Here is an 18,898-nt window from a genome sequence, read left to right on the forward strand (position 1 = left end):
CTCGGGGCTGCTGCGGTTAGTTTGGCGTAACTGATGGAGTTGATGCTGAAAAAAAGAATCGACATCGACGGCTAAAAGCAATGCATGTCTTTTGTCCTTGGAACTGCTGAATAGACTCATAGAGTCATACACCTGTCTTCCTGCTGCCTTAGACATTTCATTGAAAACGTTTTCGAAGGGAAAAATTTAGGAGCCAGCCTCAAATTGACTGATTGAATTGCCGTCTGAATAGGGCATTCTGGGATGCAGATTTAAAAGTGACCTGTGTTATTACTCTATGGTGATCCAAGCAACGTTCATGCATTAGCTGTGTCCCATTCTCCTTAATGGGGAAAGAGGTTGTAAAGAGCTAACTTAACAGTTGCCCATATCATCTATTGGTTATGAAACATCAACTTTTTCTTCATTCTGAAATATCCCTGATCATTGTGAAGAGGAGAATATGTAATACATCGATACATATAAATGTAAGCTTGACAAAGAAAGCAGTATGGTGAAAGGATAGACCCTTCTTTATCATTACAACCCTGACTACAGTGACTAATAACCCGACAGGAGTCAACCCCTGATCTGTCTCCTCGACCCTCAGCCCAGACGGCGAGGCAACTTTATTTGTGTAGCACATTTCAACAACAAGGTAATTCAAAGTGCTTCACATAAAACCATGAAAAGCATCACAACAAAAGCAGTATTTACGGCAGTATGTTGATTCCAGCTGTGCTCTAAAGCTTTACGGCATCAAACGGATGCAGACACCTTCCGACAGTGGACCGACTGTGGCTTCCAGAGGTAAGACATGCTATTTGGGGGGTTCGGTGCAGTTTTGACATAAAACAGGCTCACACAAGCATACGCTAACACACGGGTCAACACTTGACACTTTAAGTCTCACGTACATTACACAGAACACCTTCTCAGCACATGTATTCAACCCCCGAGACAGAAGAAGATAGGAAGTCAGAGTGGGAGGGATGGAAAGAGAAGGAGGGAGGAAATGATGACAAATCAGCTTTAAATCAAATAGTCTGAAATATTTGTATTTATGTCCAAAAGTATTATAGTTACTACGTAAGTATTACCTGAGGAATACAAATGACACTAGGAAAGGAGACAGACTGAGGGACATGCAGACCCAAATATATAGCAGTAGCTTGACATTTTAGGAAATAAGTGTGCAGAATTTCTTGCTGAGAGTTTAGATTAGCTGCGAGGCAACAAGCTGAGACTCCCAGCATTGAACCCTCTGTAATATATAACACATTCATTAGTGAGCTTTAGAGTTGCTGCTGAGTGGATTTTGTTACATCCAAACAGAGCCACAATACGTTGTTATGCCACAATCATTTTACTATAACATGTCATTGCATGCAGGGGTCTAGGATATGCCAACATCTGAGGAGCCAGAGTTCACACTAAAATGACTCTCAGAAGCTGGAGGACCACCCATGAATGAATCGGCACTGACCTTTATAGGGCATCTGTCATATTAACACTGACAGACTTTCTTTATTATTTGGCTAATGAAGGAGTGGAAATCTTGTGATCAAAACGCGGAGCATGTGGTTGTCTGTGACATTGCTAAAGAGCAGCCGTGGGTCTCAACATCTTTGTACTTTGATCATGCGAGAAATCAAGTGCAGTTATTGCAACCTTTGTTCTGACAGCACTACTGTTTCTCTCTTTTTTTTGCAAAATTTGCAAAATGCTAACTAGCTTAAGCAACGTTTCAAAAAGAATAGCGGCTGGAAGTCAACCTCCTCTCCGTTCTGGGTCGGTAGTTCAACGTTTGCCTAGTCTAAACTACGGCGAATCTGGCACAGACAACAACGGAGCTCTGATGTGCGTTTGCTTACTTCGGCAGGCGAGCTACCAACATTTTGGAATGCATAAAAGTAGCATCCCAAAATCTGTCTGGTTTGGCCACGGAGGCCTGGATCCGCAGCGGCCTCGCTAAACAAACACAACTCGGAGGTCTGGCTTCACTTTAGCTGACGGACGTCATTACGCACGCCGATTAAAAACAAACACGCTGGCAGAGACAGACGTCCAGCAATTCAGTGTGGGCCCAGAGGTGGAAAATCCCCATCTGAAAGGGTCAGAAAGGGGAGAAGAGAGTGAGGAAAGTGAAAGGCAGACTGAGACCTGAGGCTGCTTTTAGCGGATGGAGAGGAGAGTCCGATCTGTCTAATGCCAAGATGCCGACTCACCACTTAAACAGTAACTGAAATGAACTCCTTCATTGTCGTAAAAAGCAAATGAAATAAGAGCGTGGGGACTATCCAGATTCATCCAGCCAGCTCTATTACAGTGGTCAGACAAAACACCCACCATTACCGCACCACATACTTGATTAGAATACACGTCAGTTCACACTGTTCCATACAAATAAGTGTGAAAAAAGAACGTGTATTTGCGTGACTCTGGAAGGCACAATGCGAGAAAATGCTGCATTACGGCATCACGTCAGCCAATGAGATTACTCGATATAAATCAATGATACAGCAGTCAGCGGTTCCCACACACTTGGGGGCAAAGCGTGTCAGACTTCAATCACATGAGAGCACATGGGCCACTTTGTACCAACATAAATAAACCAGCTGTATTAGGATAGTAGCTAATCATAAAGCCTCCAGCAGCACACACACACACACACACACACACACACACACACACACACACACACACACACACACACACACACACACACACCTCAAGAGTAGCAGAACCCAATCGGAGTGCTGGTGTCGTATTGCAGACAGGAAACAGATGGCCTGCTGGGTAAAAAAAAAAAAAAGAAGAAAAAAAGAACATGCCAAAGAAGGCCATAGAGAATGCTTCTCTCCTCTTTTCTTCCCACCATCCCTCCTTTTATCATCCCTTCATCCTCGGTTGGAAGGCCGCGGTGGTGTTTGGAGGCTGGATCAGTGGGCTCTGGCCGGAGATCAGAGCGATGGAGTTCTCTCGGAGAATTTTAAATAACAGCCCAGCCCGGCTCTACTGTACTGGTCTAGGCTATTTAGGACACATCCCAATGGGTGAGAATATATTTTGAAGCCTTTGAGGAATAGTATTCCTGTCGAGTGCTGCTTTTAACATTAACGTTACAAATATAAGCGCTAAAATGACAGTAGCTATTAGAGACAATAGGTTACATATGTCACGATAAAAAGCTTTAAAGTCAATGGAATATTGACATTTTGAGAAACGCTCTTACTGCTTTCTTGCAGAGAGCTAGATGAGAAGATCCACTCTAAATTCTGTAAACTATGTTTGACTAGAGCCAGGAGGCAATTAGTTTAGCATAAACACTGGAAATAGCTAGCCTGGCTCTGTCTAAAGTAAGAAAAAATACACGGGCCAGAACCTCTGAATCTCTAAATTAGGTTATTTGTTTAATCCCTTAAGCCATGTAGCCCGGTTACTTCCTGGTTACTTCCCGGTTACTTCCTGGTTACTTCCTGGTTACAACTCCCCGTAAAACCACAACTTTTTACTGGGAAAGCCGATTATAAACCAACCATGCTTGAACACCATCAGACACATTCAACAGATAACTTTCCAAAACGACTTCCTGACCTTTGCCAGGTACACAGGACTGACACATCAGCTGCTGATGGCAGATACCCTTTGACCCTCAAAGCCACAATCAGAGATCAATATACAGTGAGGCCGCCCTGCACAGAGGACGCATTGATAAGTGGACTAACCCCGGCCACTTGAGGTCGTGACACATCACATGTTAGCTTGAGCTGCGTGTTTTTCCCGACTCTTTAATCTCACGATTTGTATCGTTGTGAAGCTTCTCATGCAAAGACCATGTCAGATCATCTGCTGTCTACGAAAGTCTTCAGTCAGGAACCCTAAAAGGTTCTGGGGTAATTGATTCATTCGGCTGATATCAGGCTCCTCTACTTGATATTTGAGCATGTAATGCAACTAAACTGCAAGTGGAGAAATGGTTTTAAAGATACGAATGAGGTACTAATGAAATATCACTATCTAAACCAACCAATACTTCACTTCACTTCAAGCCCCTGTAAAAGTAAACCAGATCCACATTTGTGTCTCCATTCTAACACCAGTAGCTATTTGTTGTGTATAAATATTGCCGACAAATCTTGAAGTTGAGACAGCATTGGGATACAATTCAGCCCCAGTTGGTGCTCACTTACACAAATTTACTTCACAGCAGATGTTCCTTCTTCAACTGGCAGACATCTAAAACAACTTGCCTAACATCTGCAGCTGGTCATGTACTGCTTCATTCAAAAACCCCTTGGCTGTAAAAATCCACAGCCATCATTAAGCACGTCTGCTAATTTCTAAAAACCTGAAATACAGCGGCGATAAAATTACTGAGGCAAAGCAACCCAAAACACATGTTTACTGTATATTAAAAACGTCTAAATGTGGGCCGACTTATTACACGTTTGGATAGAAACCTCCTCTCAGAGTCTCTTCTTTGAGATGTTCAGGCTTCATTAAATTGGAACCCAGTAATCCTACTGCATAACATTTCAACCTTTACTGGAAGTCTCCGTGGATCTCTGAAGTGTTTGGGCTTTTTGAAAGTCTCCAGGCTTCTAATAACGAGTCAACCAAGCCACAGCATAAAACACTGATGACATGAAAGGAGTGCTCTGTCTCTTCTCCTCTCACGGTCTCTCTTTTTGTTCATCTCTCTCTCATTTTAATAAGGTCGTAAAAAGCACTGCAAGTTGTTGGCCAACGCATGCCAACAACATTTTATACATTCAAACTATATGCTGATGATTAACTACTTTAAATGTACGTTATAAATGTCTCTCCCTCTCTCCATTTATATCGCCTCTCTCTTTATTTCCCCCACTATGCCACTAAATCCTCCTCTAAATCAAGTTGTTCTGCCTTCTTCAGCTCATACGGCACATGTTTCTGGGCCCATAGTGACTCTCAGAACAAATTGAGTTTAATGGGAGTGAGGCAGGGTGAAGTGAGGGGGAGGAGAGGGGAACGTAAGGGAGGGCTGTAAAGAAACACCACATGCTACTCCATGCCAGTCCTCTACGAGGAGAAAAGCAGCATTTACTCCTTTCCCCCAAATCCAGCAGTAATACATGCTGGCGAGAATCAACGCATACTCAGGAAATCACCGATGGCAAAAAAAACAAAAACATCTTAAAATTTTATGTAACGAGGATTTTAGTCCTTTAGTTTCTTTCTTGTGTTAATTTAAACACTTTGTTTTGGAAATACAGAATTTTAAGAATGGATCTAAAAAAGAAAACTGAACAATCCTGTTTGTATTAATGTACTAAAACCTTTTGCATAGTTACTGCATTACGGCAGCTGTCAGAGAAATTCTTACCCCGTCACTGACTTTCAAGCTGTCGCAACTTCCAGTATACAATGCAGAGTCAAGCACCACCCAACTATTTTAACCCCCGTCTGGTACACACAGACCTGGCCGGACAGGACAGTCAGCAAACATACACACCTTTGGTAAAACACTGACATGAACACACATGATTGGCATGCGCCTCAACACTGGGTCTTTTTCTGCTCGGCTCATGGTGCAACGCTCTGGTTTAATTAACCGGACTACTGTGAAGGTTCTTCTTGAGGCCAGCAGGACACACACACACACACACACACACACACACACACACACACACACACACACACACACACACACACACACACACACACACACACACACACACACACAGGGACAGTGTCCTTCACCCTGACCAGGAGGCCATGGAGAGAAAATGAATTTCCCTGGATGAGCATAGTTTGCTAAAAGGGCAACTAAAGAGGCAGAATGCCTGCTGAATAAACCGTCTGGATAACTGCATATTGCAGCTATCAATAGTGTAGATGCTTGCTATCAATGCAACGTAATTCTTGCCGTTGCAACATTAAACAAAAACTTACAAAAGATGCATATGTATCATCACAGCGGTGCATGAGTTTATACGTAAGTGTGTGTTTTGGATCCTCAGGTGTTAATATCCGTGCGTATTTTTTTCCCTTCTCCCACCTCGCTGACCTTTTAAATCCAGCAGGATCCACTGATCCAGGGGACTTACCTCCCACAATCTCACTGGGAGATGAATGACTCCCTACAGCTACGAGGCTCCTCAAATCCCTCCATCCAGGGCCAGTCCGGGCAACAACACTGATATCAGAGGAGCGATAAAACACTGCTCCGCGAGGAGAAGGAAAAAAAGAATTGGCCCAAGAGGAAAGGAAAAGTTATTGTAGATGAACTATAAAGTAAAAACGGGCTTTGAAAGCAGAACTATAGTCTGTAACGTCAGCTTACACAGAACTGTGGTGTATAGTAATGAGACTGGGACTCTCTGGCAGCTCTGATTGGGGCGTAAAGACAATGAGGACATACAGCAGAAGAAAGGTGGGCTGGGGCCAAAGCCATAATGATCTGAGGATGTATAGGTATTACTGAGAGGGGGTGGTAGGGTGAGATATGGGGGACAGGAGAGCCCCAGCACCCCCTGCAAGCAGCTGCATGTTGGTGCTGAAGAATGCCAGGAAGTTATTTGGGGGGGGGGGGGGGGCACATCTGCTTTGGCTATCAGGAGACCCAGTTGTCTCCTCATACGCTTCAAAATGACTTGTAATTTTTTAAAAGAAAGATTTGTTCTGGAAGTAGGGAGTGAGGAAGGACTGTAGGAAGGATGGCAGAGCAGTAGGGAGCGAGGAAAAAAGAAAACACTCCTTTAGGAGAGTTGAAGCCAATGGGAACGCACGCTTCAAAAACCGAAAACACAGAAGAAAAGGATAAAAATCAAATCAAGGGTAGAGAAGAGAAAAAAAAGGGGGCTTGGAAAGAAAAGAGGGCTTTGCTTTTCTGTGAGCGAACCGGGCCAAAGCTTAGTACAGCACCAGGTTCCATTCAGGCCAGACAAAGTAAATAAAACCACTTGATGAAAAAAAGGGTCAGAAATAAGCCAATGGATGGCAGAAAGAGTTCTCCGAGCAGGAGGCTACGGAGCCATACCCAGTTACAAAGATCACAGAGAGACAACAAGGTCTGACTTCCTGCACTTTCTGTTTTCACAACTGAGCAGGCGGCCTAATCTGATGGCCGGAGGCAGATTTGCACAGATCATCACAGCATTGTCAAACATGAAGTCACATCTCTGTGTGTGGCGGGAAAAGGGGGTGCGAAAGAGAGAAAAAGAAAAAAAAAAAAACAGACGGCCGCTCATCTTCCCCGTTAATCCTTTCTACTGTCATCTCAATCTGTCCCTCAATCTCTCCAGAGGACATCCAGACTGCTGATCGGGGGAATAATAAAACAAAAAGCGAGTTAACGTCCAGCTAATCAGAACGAGCGCTGGAGCGGGCTGGGCTCCTTCCTGTTCCTGTACCGTCAGCCTCTGGCCCGCCCCCTTCTCTCTTCTCGTAACCCAAACCACACACTAATTCATAAATTACAAACAAAGAGTCCCTTGTGGTTTGGGAGGGACCCGGGCCGGCTCTGCAAAACTGGCGCTACAGCGGAACGGCTACGTGTCAATTAGAGAGAAAGCTGGCTGACAGGGAGGCGTAGGTGTGGACGCATGCACACACCAGCAGGAGCACAGACCTACTGTACACACATGTTTACCACACACACACACACACACACACACACTCACACACACCATTTGGAAGCCATCGAAGCAATTTTGTCATTTTGAGAGCCCCAGGAACTGAGTGCGCCATTGTCCGGCCCTGTTTACGAGGGCTGACGTGTGTGTTAAGGTGGTGGGCAAGCGCCGCTGGGAGTTACTGTAAGCCTGCCGTTGTGTTGAGCTAGAGGCTGTGGAAAAAAACACGCGTTGAATTGCAAGAGACATTGCTACAATAGTGCGTGTGGATTTAACCCTGAACATGTTTTGAGTTCAGCACATCGGCTGTGTTGCAGTGAGAGGATGAGTCTGATTACAGGTTTATATGTGACAATAAACTAAATGTATTGAGTACCAGACTGAGAGCTCAACTGAAATATCCAATCCACCTAATTTCTGGAGTTTTAGAATATTTAACTGCCCATACAATAAATTAATCGAAGCAAATATATGAAAAGTAAGATAGCGCAAGAAAGGAAATATCACAGTCCCAGATATTTGGAGATAAATGTGACACTGATTTCATCATTTCACCCAACACTACCGAAACAGTCTCAGAGTTGATTAACTGATTAATTGATTGGTCGATCAGTAAAAAACGGGCAACTATTTGTTAATTGATTAATTGTTTCTTAATTAAGCAAAAAGCTCAAAATGCTTTTCTTTCTTTTTTTTTGATCATTAACTGAATATCTTTGGTGTTTCGGTCGGATGAAACAAGAGATCTGAAGACGTCGTCTCCGACAACTTTTCAAAGACCGAACGATTTGGATTAATCAAGACACGATCGGCAGATTAACCGGTAATGAAAGGAGCTGGGTGACATCTCTCTCTCTCTCTCTCTCTCTCTCTCTCTCTCTCTCTCTCTCTCTCTCTCTCTCTCTCTCCGGTGACCTCAACCCCGCTCTGAGTGAGCGCCAGTAATTGCATTGTGCGAACGCCTCGCAGCCACTGTTGGTTTTACTGTATTATGCACCCGGTGGTTAATTACAGTGGAGTCAAACTCCTGCCAGCAGAGCCTGCTCTCTTACCAGCAGCACACACACACACACACACACACACACACACACACACACACACACACACACACACACACACACACACACACACACAGAGAGACAGATAAGGATGCATGAAAAAAAATAAGTGTTCCTGTTAAAGGTATCAACACTGAGTGACGTGTCGTCAGGCATCAGTCTAGTCAGGTGTGTTGTGTGTTGTCTGTAGGTGATCTCACACGGCTGTTACTTCATCTGTCCACAAGTGAAACTACAGTTCCCTGTCTGAGTCTAATCCAGTCAGTCAACCTGTTAAGTCCCTCACTCAGCTCCTTACCACTTGTTTCCTCGTGTGTGTGTGTGTGTGTGTGTGTGTGTGTCCCACACACACACACACACAATATCTTCCAAATAATTAACAAGCACTCTCACCGATGTATCCACTCATACGTTCTCATCCTTAACAGCGTGAGCTGAAACAACAAGGACATTCCTGAGGGGCAACGCATGGTGAGGCATTTAAACTCCTCCAACAAGCAAAAGGTAATAACAGTCTTATAACAGATTCAAAATGCAGGAAACCTACGTTTAATCATTACAAGTTCAAAGCTTTTAAGACCATAAACAAGAGGGACGTCCCGACTTCTTAAATAACACACGAGTCACACATTTCAGCACAGTGGGCAACAGTAGGCAGACTAAAGCAGGGAGATTTAAAAGCGTGTTCAGACAGAAGACGAGGGGACACTTACACACACATTGCTGAATGGAAAATCCTCCGAGCGTCCGGGCAAGAACTTTCTCTCTCTGAGCGTGTGTTTGTGAGTCTGTCTTGTCAAACGCTGCCCCCTCCTCCTCCTCCTCCTCCTCCTCCTCCTCCTCCTCCTCCTCCTCCTCCTCCTCCTCCTCTCGGTCCCGCCAGGAGAGCTGGGAGCAGCCTTGCCGTAAAAACAAGCGCTCACGTGAATAGTCCACCGTGTGTCCGTCCAGAATGGGAGACTACGGCCCCAAAAAAGGAAAAGAAAGAGGAAGGGAGGGAGTAAAAGAAAAAAGGATAGCCCCTTTAAAAAGGTATGCTCCTTTATGGCGACTCCCTCCCCCTTTTTTCTTTTTTTTTTAAAGAGAGTTTCCTCTTCTTTTTCTTCTTCTCATCCAGAGAGAATAAGGCTTTTCTAATGCGTCTCCTCTTTTAGTTTCCCCTTCCTTCCTGCACTCAGGGAGAGAGAAAGTTAAACCCGGCTTTAGACAACTGGAATGTGACAGCAGGAGAGAGCGAGGGAGAGCGAATGAGGTGGTGAGGGAGAGATCAAGGGAGAGGGAGAGAGAGAGAGAGAGGGAGGGAGAAAGAGAGAGAGAGAGAGGGGGAAAGAGAGACAGAAGCAGGGACATGTAGTGTCCACCTACACAGCCCACTGCTGTGTGAGTGAGCAGTCACAGAGAGGTAGAAAGGGGAGGGAAGGAGCAGGGGAAAGAGGAGGAGGAGGAGGGGGTTATGAGTGTGTGCATGAGTGGGAAAAAGAGAGAGAGAGAGAGAGAGAGAGAGAGAGATGAAAAAGTTAAGAGTGCAGCTACAGGAAATGACCTGAGAATTTCATTCAGCTCAGATTGGAGATCTGGGACTGTGGTGTGTAAGAGCTGGAACACGTTGCTCCTTCATGGCTGCGTATAAAGGAGCATGCATGGTACGGTTGGGTTGTATAGACCGCTAGACCACATAAACCTGTCACAGGTCTTTGCACACGGTTGATAACATGGCCTCTTTAACGTCTCCGCTTCAATTAGGCCATTACCGGCAGGGTTGCAAATCAATGAGCAGGATCGCTTTATTGAAAAAATTGGGCTTTTATAGAGAAGTGCATTGATTTGTTGGGTCATTTTCTTGATTGATTTACTGGAAAATGTACTATATTGTGACACACAGTATATCAATATTGACATATTCCATGACAGAGAATTTAATTGGATAACATGAATATGGTTTTCCTTTTGTTTTTTCCTGACAGGAAGTTGGATCAACCAATCAGCTCGTTGGACACTCAGAGCCGCACGATGCATTGTTGACCTTTCTTTTGCCATTGTGCTGCTCATTCATACCCGTTATGAAAAGACATTCATACACGATAAAACGGTCCCCGTCTTTCAGTCGTGCTCGGAGAACGCGCTTTTTGTTCCCTACAATTTTGATAGAAACATGCGAAAAATAACGTAATTATTATATTGCTTATTGCTGAAAACAGATGGTACACTGAGATTTGTGAGGTGCCCCGCATTGACTCCCCTGCAATCCTCTCAGACCTAAAGTTACCCAGAACACCTCTCTCTGCGAGGACCCACGGAGACGTTTAAATGTATCCTGCAGAACTTATAATTCTAGCTTTAGATGTCCTGGGAAATTCTGGCCTGGGTTCCCACCCCCTAGGCCGCCCCTCCACTAATTCTCCCCTCTCCCTTCCTCTCTCTCTCTCTCTCCCCTCTGTCCACCGCAGGAGGAAAACTGAAACCAGCCACAGACTGGAAAGCATTAGTCTGCCCCCCCCCCCCCCCCCACGATTCAACACACTCTACACACAAACGAAAACAAGAACTATGGATCACAAAAAGGAGCGGGGAGTAGTTTTCGCCGTGAGTGCAGAGCGACTCGGTGACACAAAACCAGTAGCGTACACGGTTTACAACTTAGTGAATCCGACAAAGTTGGCAGCGACTTCTCGCCCAGAGCTTTGCTTATTTTGCAGTTTCCAACCCAACAAAGAGGCAGTTGCTCATTTGGGAAAACAGGCCAAGTAAAAAATACCACAGGAGGGGAGGGGGGGAGATGTTTGTGTTTGTGTGTGTACAATGTTTGTGCATTGAGTTTGTGCATGTACTGTATAATCTATTTAAGTGTGTGTGTGTGTATAGGTATGTTTGTATGCTAACATGTGACTGTATGGATGTTAACTTGACTGCATGCTCCTATTATCCAACATTTCTAAAGCAGACAAACAGCCCAAAGCCAAACGCAGAACATTCCTCCGCTCTGGAAAGCGCCTGCTATGTTGGGGGCTGGAACGGTTACAGGGACATAAGTGGCTTTAACTAGCGGCAGCGGAGCGACAGACCCCAAAAAAAAAAAGATCATCAGAGAGGCCCTCTTTCTCCCGTTCACCATACGGACCCCCGCGCTAATGAGACCTCTAGCCTCGCTAGAAGAAGAGCCACAGAGGCCAGGTCAAAGTGAGCGGTCAGTATCGAGCCAGTAGAGCAAACAGGAGGGGGGGGGGGGGGGGTATAGACATCGATTATGTCCAATTAAGACAGAAAATAATCAATAATTAGCTCAAAACTATAAATCTTCACCTAACTGATGACACACACTGAGCAAGGACTACAATACATACATCCACCATAGAATAACAACATAACCATGGGATGAATATATAAGTAGAAACTCAACAATCTACTTCTGGATCCTAAACTACGCTCATATGGGGCCAAAGTTTTATATTTAATATTCAAATGCTTTACTCGAGTAAATGTAGCAATACAATATAAAAAGACTCAAGTAAAACACCAACATTGAAACGTAATATTGAGAAACGGTATCAAGCATCAGCAGTAAAGAGAACTCAAAAGTATAAAGCAGCATACAAGTATCTGAAATGTATACTTGAGTAAATGAACTCAGTTCTGTTGCACCACTGGGCCTCATTGATTGAACCAGTGGAACCGTCCACATCCAATCAGGACACTGTATTATCACTGCGTGGGTTTACCAGGTGTTGCAGGCGGCGATGCACATTTTACTCGCTCTCAGTGAGAGCTGAAGTTGGCTCTGATCCTACAGCGTCACACAGCAGTCACCTGTGTTATCGGTCTGCATCGGCACAGCTCTCCGTGTTTACTAAGCAGTCCGTAGAAGGGTGGAATCAAACCGTCTGGCTGGCACACTGCCTAGTTCTCCTTTTCCAGCTTTTCTTTTTTTCCATTTTCACCTGAAACTCAATTAAGTCTTTTGGAGCTGCCGCATAAACGAGTGCGAGAGGGGCACTGAGCAACTTGGGACGCTTTTGTCAGTTCAGTGGATTGCTCAAAGGCACTATGACAATAGTCAACCCCTCCCAATGCCCAGACTCACATTTCCTCATATAGTCAGGGACATGAACCAGGTCAACTTCCAGCTCTAAACCTCGGAGGCCGTTGCTGTCTGCGGGGCTCGGGAACGGCGGACAGCGTGGAGACAGACAGAAGAAGAACAACAGGAAGACAGATGAGAGGAAAGACTGCAGGTTGTGAGGGTGGCATGGACAAAGAGTAAGAGTAAGAGAGTAAGCCAACAGAAAGCAAAAAGCGTGTGTCAAACATGTGAGCGGGGAAGAAAAGAAAGCAAAAAAAAAAAAAAAAAAAAGGAAAAGTCAGTGAAGCCGTGAGGACTTAAACGGGAATTTAACACCTTGTCCATTTGGTTCAAGATGCATTTTAATCAGATTAAACTTCTTACAGACTTTGCCTCAGGGCCAGCGACCACATCGGCTGGGTATTAAACTAGATGTTGTGTGACCGCAATGCATTTAACCTAAGTCTGTTTGAAGGAGGGAGGACGACCAGGATGGATTCAACACGCTGATATTTTGCCTGTTCGCTACATTTTGCAGACAGGAGACGACAGAAGTCGACGAGACGCTGTGCAGGGCCAGACGTCAGCTGACTGAACCTGCTGGCAAAGCGCGGTCCCACAAACCCCCTTGCGTCAGCAAATCACCACAGCAACCGTGTGTTCCCGCCAAAAAAAAACAAAAAACTCCCTCCTTGTTCACGGCCCGCTCTGGAGACCACACCCCGGGCGGCTTCCACCTTAGTTACACCCAGTTACTTCAGAGAGTTTAGAGACGACGTTATACCGTACCAATCCTTTTATGGGCATTGGACTGAACCAACCATTACCATTATTAATGCAACACACGCAGGTCAGCCGAGGTCACGCCCGAGTGTTTTCTCGCAGCGGTGTTCCTGAGAGTGCCAGCTGCGGCTGTTATTCCGGGGTTTCTGCAGAGTCAGGTTTGTGTTACGAGGCTGGGGAGCGTTCAGAGGGGCCACTTCATTCCTTTCTGCTTTCCTCTTCACTCACTAAAATCAGACACACACCCGGGGGTCAAAGACCAAACACCTTTTCCTGGTTCTTGGTTTATTTTACAGTGACAAAACACCCAATGGACGGGGTGGGTCGCATGCTGGATAAATGATGCAATGAGAGCAAGAATCCTCTGACGTTATCACCAAAGTATGTGAGGGTTAAGTTTGGCAATTTTCCTGTGGGTTGAAGCCTAAAATGAAGCTTCCAAAGAAAAATGGAAATGAGTCCATCGGAAATACCCAGCAAATGGTAGAATCCTTCATCAACCAAAAGTAAAAGTGTAATGTTTAGTTTTTATTGAAATCACACTCAATGGAGTCAAGGGCCACAATAATTGTAATAAGGAATATCATTTTTTTTTTTTTTACTTTAATAATACATCAATTTGTAAGTAGAATTCCTCTGATTTGAATAATTTTGACAACATTCATTTCTAGTTCTAAGGTAGTAAAGTAATCTTGGGCCCAAATGAAATCCATTAAACATGGGTTATTTATCATATTTATACATTATATGACACATTTTCCCTCTCTTTTTAATATTCACCCCATCACATTCTCATTTTACCATCACGTTTAGATTCACTTGTCAACACATGGCAGCAGATACTTCCTGATGAACGTCACACATCTACGACTGCGCATGACGTTGCAGTAGCTTCATATTTGAATTTATATGTGTGTTTTGGCCTCTGGTCCTGCAGCTGCAGGATGAACTATAAGGGAGAAAGAATGGGCCCAGCTGCAGCAGCTACTGCCTGCCTGCCTGCCTGGACTGCAGCTCCACACAACTGGGCCAAAATAAACATCTTCCCCACAGTCCTGCTCTGCTGAAATGACATAAATGTACGCGGGGGAGTCGGAGGGCGGCTTGCAGCGGTCGCATATGGACCTCAAGTATCTTTGTGCATGTATATTTGTGTGTATGCATCTGTGTGTATGTCTGCAGAACCAATTGGGATAATCCAAACCCTCACGTTTCTGAATTACATCTTCATCTTCCTCTATTTTCCCCTCGTGACATCTAAATCAGTGCCCCTCAGAGCGACATGGAGGCCGCCAGAGCTTCCACTGCTCGGATCGGGTCCATTCAAAATAGCAGTAGAACAGTTCAGTGACCGCACCTCTGTCGATCCCTGCGGTTCAGTCTCTAAACGCTCCTTTAGGATCCTAATTAAAGGAATAGACGAAGAAAGAATGAAACAATACCGGGGAAATCCAATTTTAAGAACAGCTTGGACAATGAAGGAAAAATCTACTGTGTTATTTAAGTAAATTTCATGTATTAACTTTTGACAACCACCATTAATATCATAGTATTATAATATGTGTGTTTGTTTTATAGAAAACTCCAATATTGTAAGAAATTAAATATGGCTTTTTTTTAATGGAAATTGAAACAAAACAGACCCAGAAATAGAAGCACAGCCGCTGTTTGCTTAACGGAGTGTATATTTACTTCCATCTCTTTAACTCTCCCTGTGAGTCTATTATTAATAACATACTGTTGGTGGGTTGTTCTAATTTTAAATCAGTTTAAGATTCCAAACATGCCTCAACTTCCACAACGGCCATAAAATCATATAAAAAGCATCACTAATCTTTTCTTGGCCAGTAGTAGTAGTAGTACTATATTTGAAAACAGACATATGATATTAATGGACTCATTATACTTTCATAAGGAGTTCTGAAGAGATTCTATTTCCATTTTGAGGTTTCATCACTGGGGTTGGAAAATCGCCTGAGTCGTCTGTTCCACCAAGCCCCCCCCCCCCCCCCCCCCCCTTCTTCAAACCCAGACCCCATGTCAACCAGCTAAGTGGCGCAATTAATCCATTTCCTCCTTCGAAATTAGACCTGTTCATTAGGCTTTTATCCCCCTGAAGGTCTTCTCCGCGTGGTTCAAAAGAGGCTCGTTCAGGATGATCCGTCACACCTCGGTGAACACTCTGGAGCGAGGGGGAAGTCTAGGAGAGAGGCCTTGATATAAAGTCTGAAGCCTTAATACCTCTCAGGGGAGGAAGAGAGCTGGGCTCTGCATAGGGAGGCCTGTGTCTGGGACTGACACAGGAAGGAGGGATGGATTCTTCTGGATATGAATTTGATCAACGCGGACACAAATGGTACAAAAGGCACACATACGTGCAGAGGGCCCTCAGGCTTGTATCTCTTCCTCACTCACACCGCAGAGGGAGGATGATGCTGTGGGGCTGCAGGACGGGCCTCAGAGGGTCTGGTTGAGCAAGCTGTATAAATAGAACGCTTCCTACACATGACAAAAGACACACTTAAGACTGCCAGAACTGGACTTTTTCATCAAACACAGCGATGGATACGTTCCTGCAGCCTCGGATAGCGGAGGTCAAACCGTGACAAAGTAACCAACACAACATTACAAGAAAGAAACTTCAAAGGGGCCATATTGGAACCTCGCTTTTTGAAGAAAGCGCCCCCGAGCAAGTTCATTCATCATTTCCAAACAGTTGCACTGAGGGTGAATATTTCCAAGTTTACGCTATAGATGATTTGCAAGACAGAACTCATTGCTGCAAACTTGTTTTAAAACTTCATCTTGTTAAAACGCAGAGACATCCTGGCTGAAGTACTTTAATTCTACAAATAACCTACAGGGACTTCCTCCAGGGGGGAGTGCGTGGAAATGAAGCCCGACAGTGGCGGCTGTGCGGAGTGTGTGTGTGTGTGATCTGTGCCGGGAGACCGATGGCAGGTTCCGGGCCATTTGCTGCTGTGTTATTGTTCAGGAGCAAGTCTACCCCTGGGGCTGTGTGAGGAAGAAGCTGGAGCTCAGAGAGTTGATGGCTTTATAAATCACAAGGCAAGCCGAGGCCGATAGCGAGTCCATAATGTGAATCAAACATGTACTCACGCCTGCGTGCGTGTGTGCGTGTGTGTGTGTGTGTGTGTGTGTGTGTGTGTGTGTGTGTGTGTGTGTGTGTGCGGTACACCTAAACACTAACCCCAGACGCTGTTTCCTAAATTTTCTTCTTCTCGGCAGGCTGCAAAAGCCCCTAAAATAGCACTTAGACAGGGACAGTTAAGATTTTAAGTGGGGTAACACCTCCTTCAGGCAGCGTGGCTCATGTAGTGGTGCAGAAACTCACACAAACACATTCACTTCATGGAGTTTAGAGCTAAACTAAATCATATTTTCGAAAAAAAAAAAAAAAAAAAGCTTCCTCTAAAATACCTCTAAAAGATAAATAAGTCCATAAATCTTGGGCTATCAATCACTTTGTGTAAGTACCACTTTTATCAGTCGGAAAAAAAAGGCCAACACACACACACACACACACACACACACACACACACACACACACACACACACACACACACACACACACACAAATGCAACCAATCATGTGCAGACAGACATCCTCCGTCCCCGACTCCGACACAAATGGGGTCAATCCTACACACACTCGACCACCAATGAAAGAGGATCCCCCAAAATTACCACTTTGCTGGAGCCTGGAGCAACCAGTGACTTCATGTCTACAGCAGCTAGACTGATTCTCTCCACTGCCGCCGCAGCGCAGCACCCCCCGTCCCCCCCCCCCCCCCCCCGTCTCTGACCTCTTCATAGGCGGCACGTTGTTGAACGTTTACACCGTTCAACATCCCCCTACATACTTCACACATTGACGGACCCGACTCGGCACCGGAGCCGCTAGGAGAGTACGTCGCATTATCAGGGACAGATAAGGGAGGTCAGTCAGAGCCACGCTGACTCCATAAACACAGCTGAGCGCTCTGTGTGTTCTCGTCTGAGCCGGCCGCTTGTTGCTGAGATAAAGGATGGATGGTTTATTGGACAACGGTATTCTGACACAGCGTTTGTGAGACAAAGGACTCGGGGTGGTGGATCTTCAAAAGCAGACAATAAAGAAGCCATAAAGTGAGATCAGAATTTAAGAATTATAATTCAGCTCATGGGCAAATTCACGCATTGTGGAGGGACAGGCGGGAAATGCAACACACCCACAGGATTTGGTTAATTTACAGTCCTACGAGGTACATAATAGTGATTTTCGAGCCCAGTGGAGACAGCCACATATTCTATCCAAGTCCAAGCTCAAAAGTCAGAACTCAAAAATCACATTGAAATGCCAAGCGTAACAGTGATCCTGGTCTGGATCTGGGTCTATGTGCCAGGGCCTTTGCTGGGTCTGACAGGATCCAGGCCATGGTGTTGATTGATCAATTCCTGGTGCTGGAGGAGTCTGGACAGCGTGTGTGTGTGTGTGTGTGTGTGTGTGTGTGTGTGTGTGTGTGTGTGTCTCAGTGTGTCTCCAAGCATGGGGTTAATGTATTACAGCCTCGACAGGTCAGGATTAGCCCATGGGTGGGGAAGAGATAAAAAGGAAGACCATCATTCTCCAGACGTTAAGTCAAAATAGAAGATACAGCGACAAAGTTGTTTTTCTTAACCTAATTTTGGAGGGATGACTTGAACATGGAAAATACATTTAAGAAGCTTTGAACTTCATGTTTGATCTCCGTCCAACTGCTTCACTTCATGAAAATACAAACCCTGCTGGTAGTTCTGAAACAAGAGAGCTAAAACGTAGACAAGCAGATCAGTGAGTGGACATCACCCCCTAGTGGTGGGAACATGAAGCCCTCAGTGAAGGCGCATTGGGGGACTCACCACAGGTGTAGATGACACTGAGGTACTTCCTGGTGCCGGAGTAACACGGATCTCCAAAGTTTCTGGTGGAGGCTCGAGCAAGACAGCTTTTCTTTCCCTGACAGCGGGCGGTCAGAACCTGCAGAGCCACAGACGACTGGCAGTCTGACAGAAAGATGGAGAGGAGGAAGTATTGAATTATTATCAGACATCCAGGCTGATGAAATGATACAGTTGACCTCATTATAAATCATAAGCGGAGTTGCCGTTATTGCTTCTATATTTGTCACCACTGTTAAAGTCCACAGGAATATTGAAGGAACTCACTTCTTAGGATGATTTCAACAAAAATATCCACCGGATTCAGCTACTAAAATTTAAATATTAGTTTATAATTGTAAAATGTTTGTCAGACAAAACAAGCATTATGAATAAGTCAAGGCTCTGGGATATTGCTGTATGGTGGGATTTTTTTTTTAAAATTAATTAGTCAATAAATAATCTGGAAATGAATCAATAAT

At 44.8% G+C, this 18,898-nt stretch overlaps 1 protein-coding gene across 2 annotated transcripts in view; it reads right to left on the minus strand.

Moving 5' to 3' along the window:
* Positions 1-18,898, minus strand: part of LOC137882406 (protein eva-1 homolog C) — a 63,643-nt gene that overhangs the window by 13,596 nt on the left and 31,149 nt on the right. For both annotated transcript variants that reach the window (XM_068724710.1, XM_068724709.1), the window contains exon 5: positions 18,399-18,542. In XM_068724710.1, the coding sequence (XP_068580811.1) occupies positions 18,399-18,542 (144 nt within the window). The remainder of the gene's footprint in view (positions 1-18,398; positions 18,543-18,898) is intronic.

The sequence above is a fragment of the Cebidichthys violaceus genome, unplaced genomic scaffold, assembly GCF_023349555.1.
Source record: "Cebidichthys violaceus isolate CVI_PGR_0920_01 unplaced genomic scaffold, fCebVio1.0.p SCAF_31, whole genome shotgun sequence".
NCBI lineage: Eukaryota > Metazoa > Chordata > Actinopteri > Perciformes > Stichaeidae > Cebidichthys > Cebidichthys violaceus.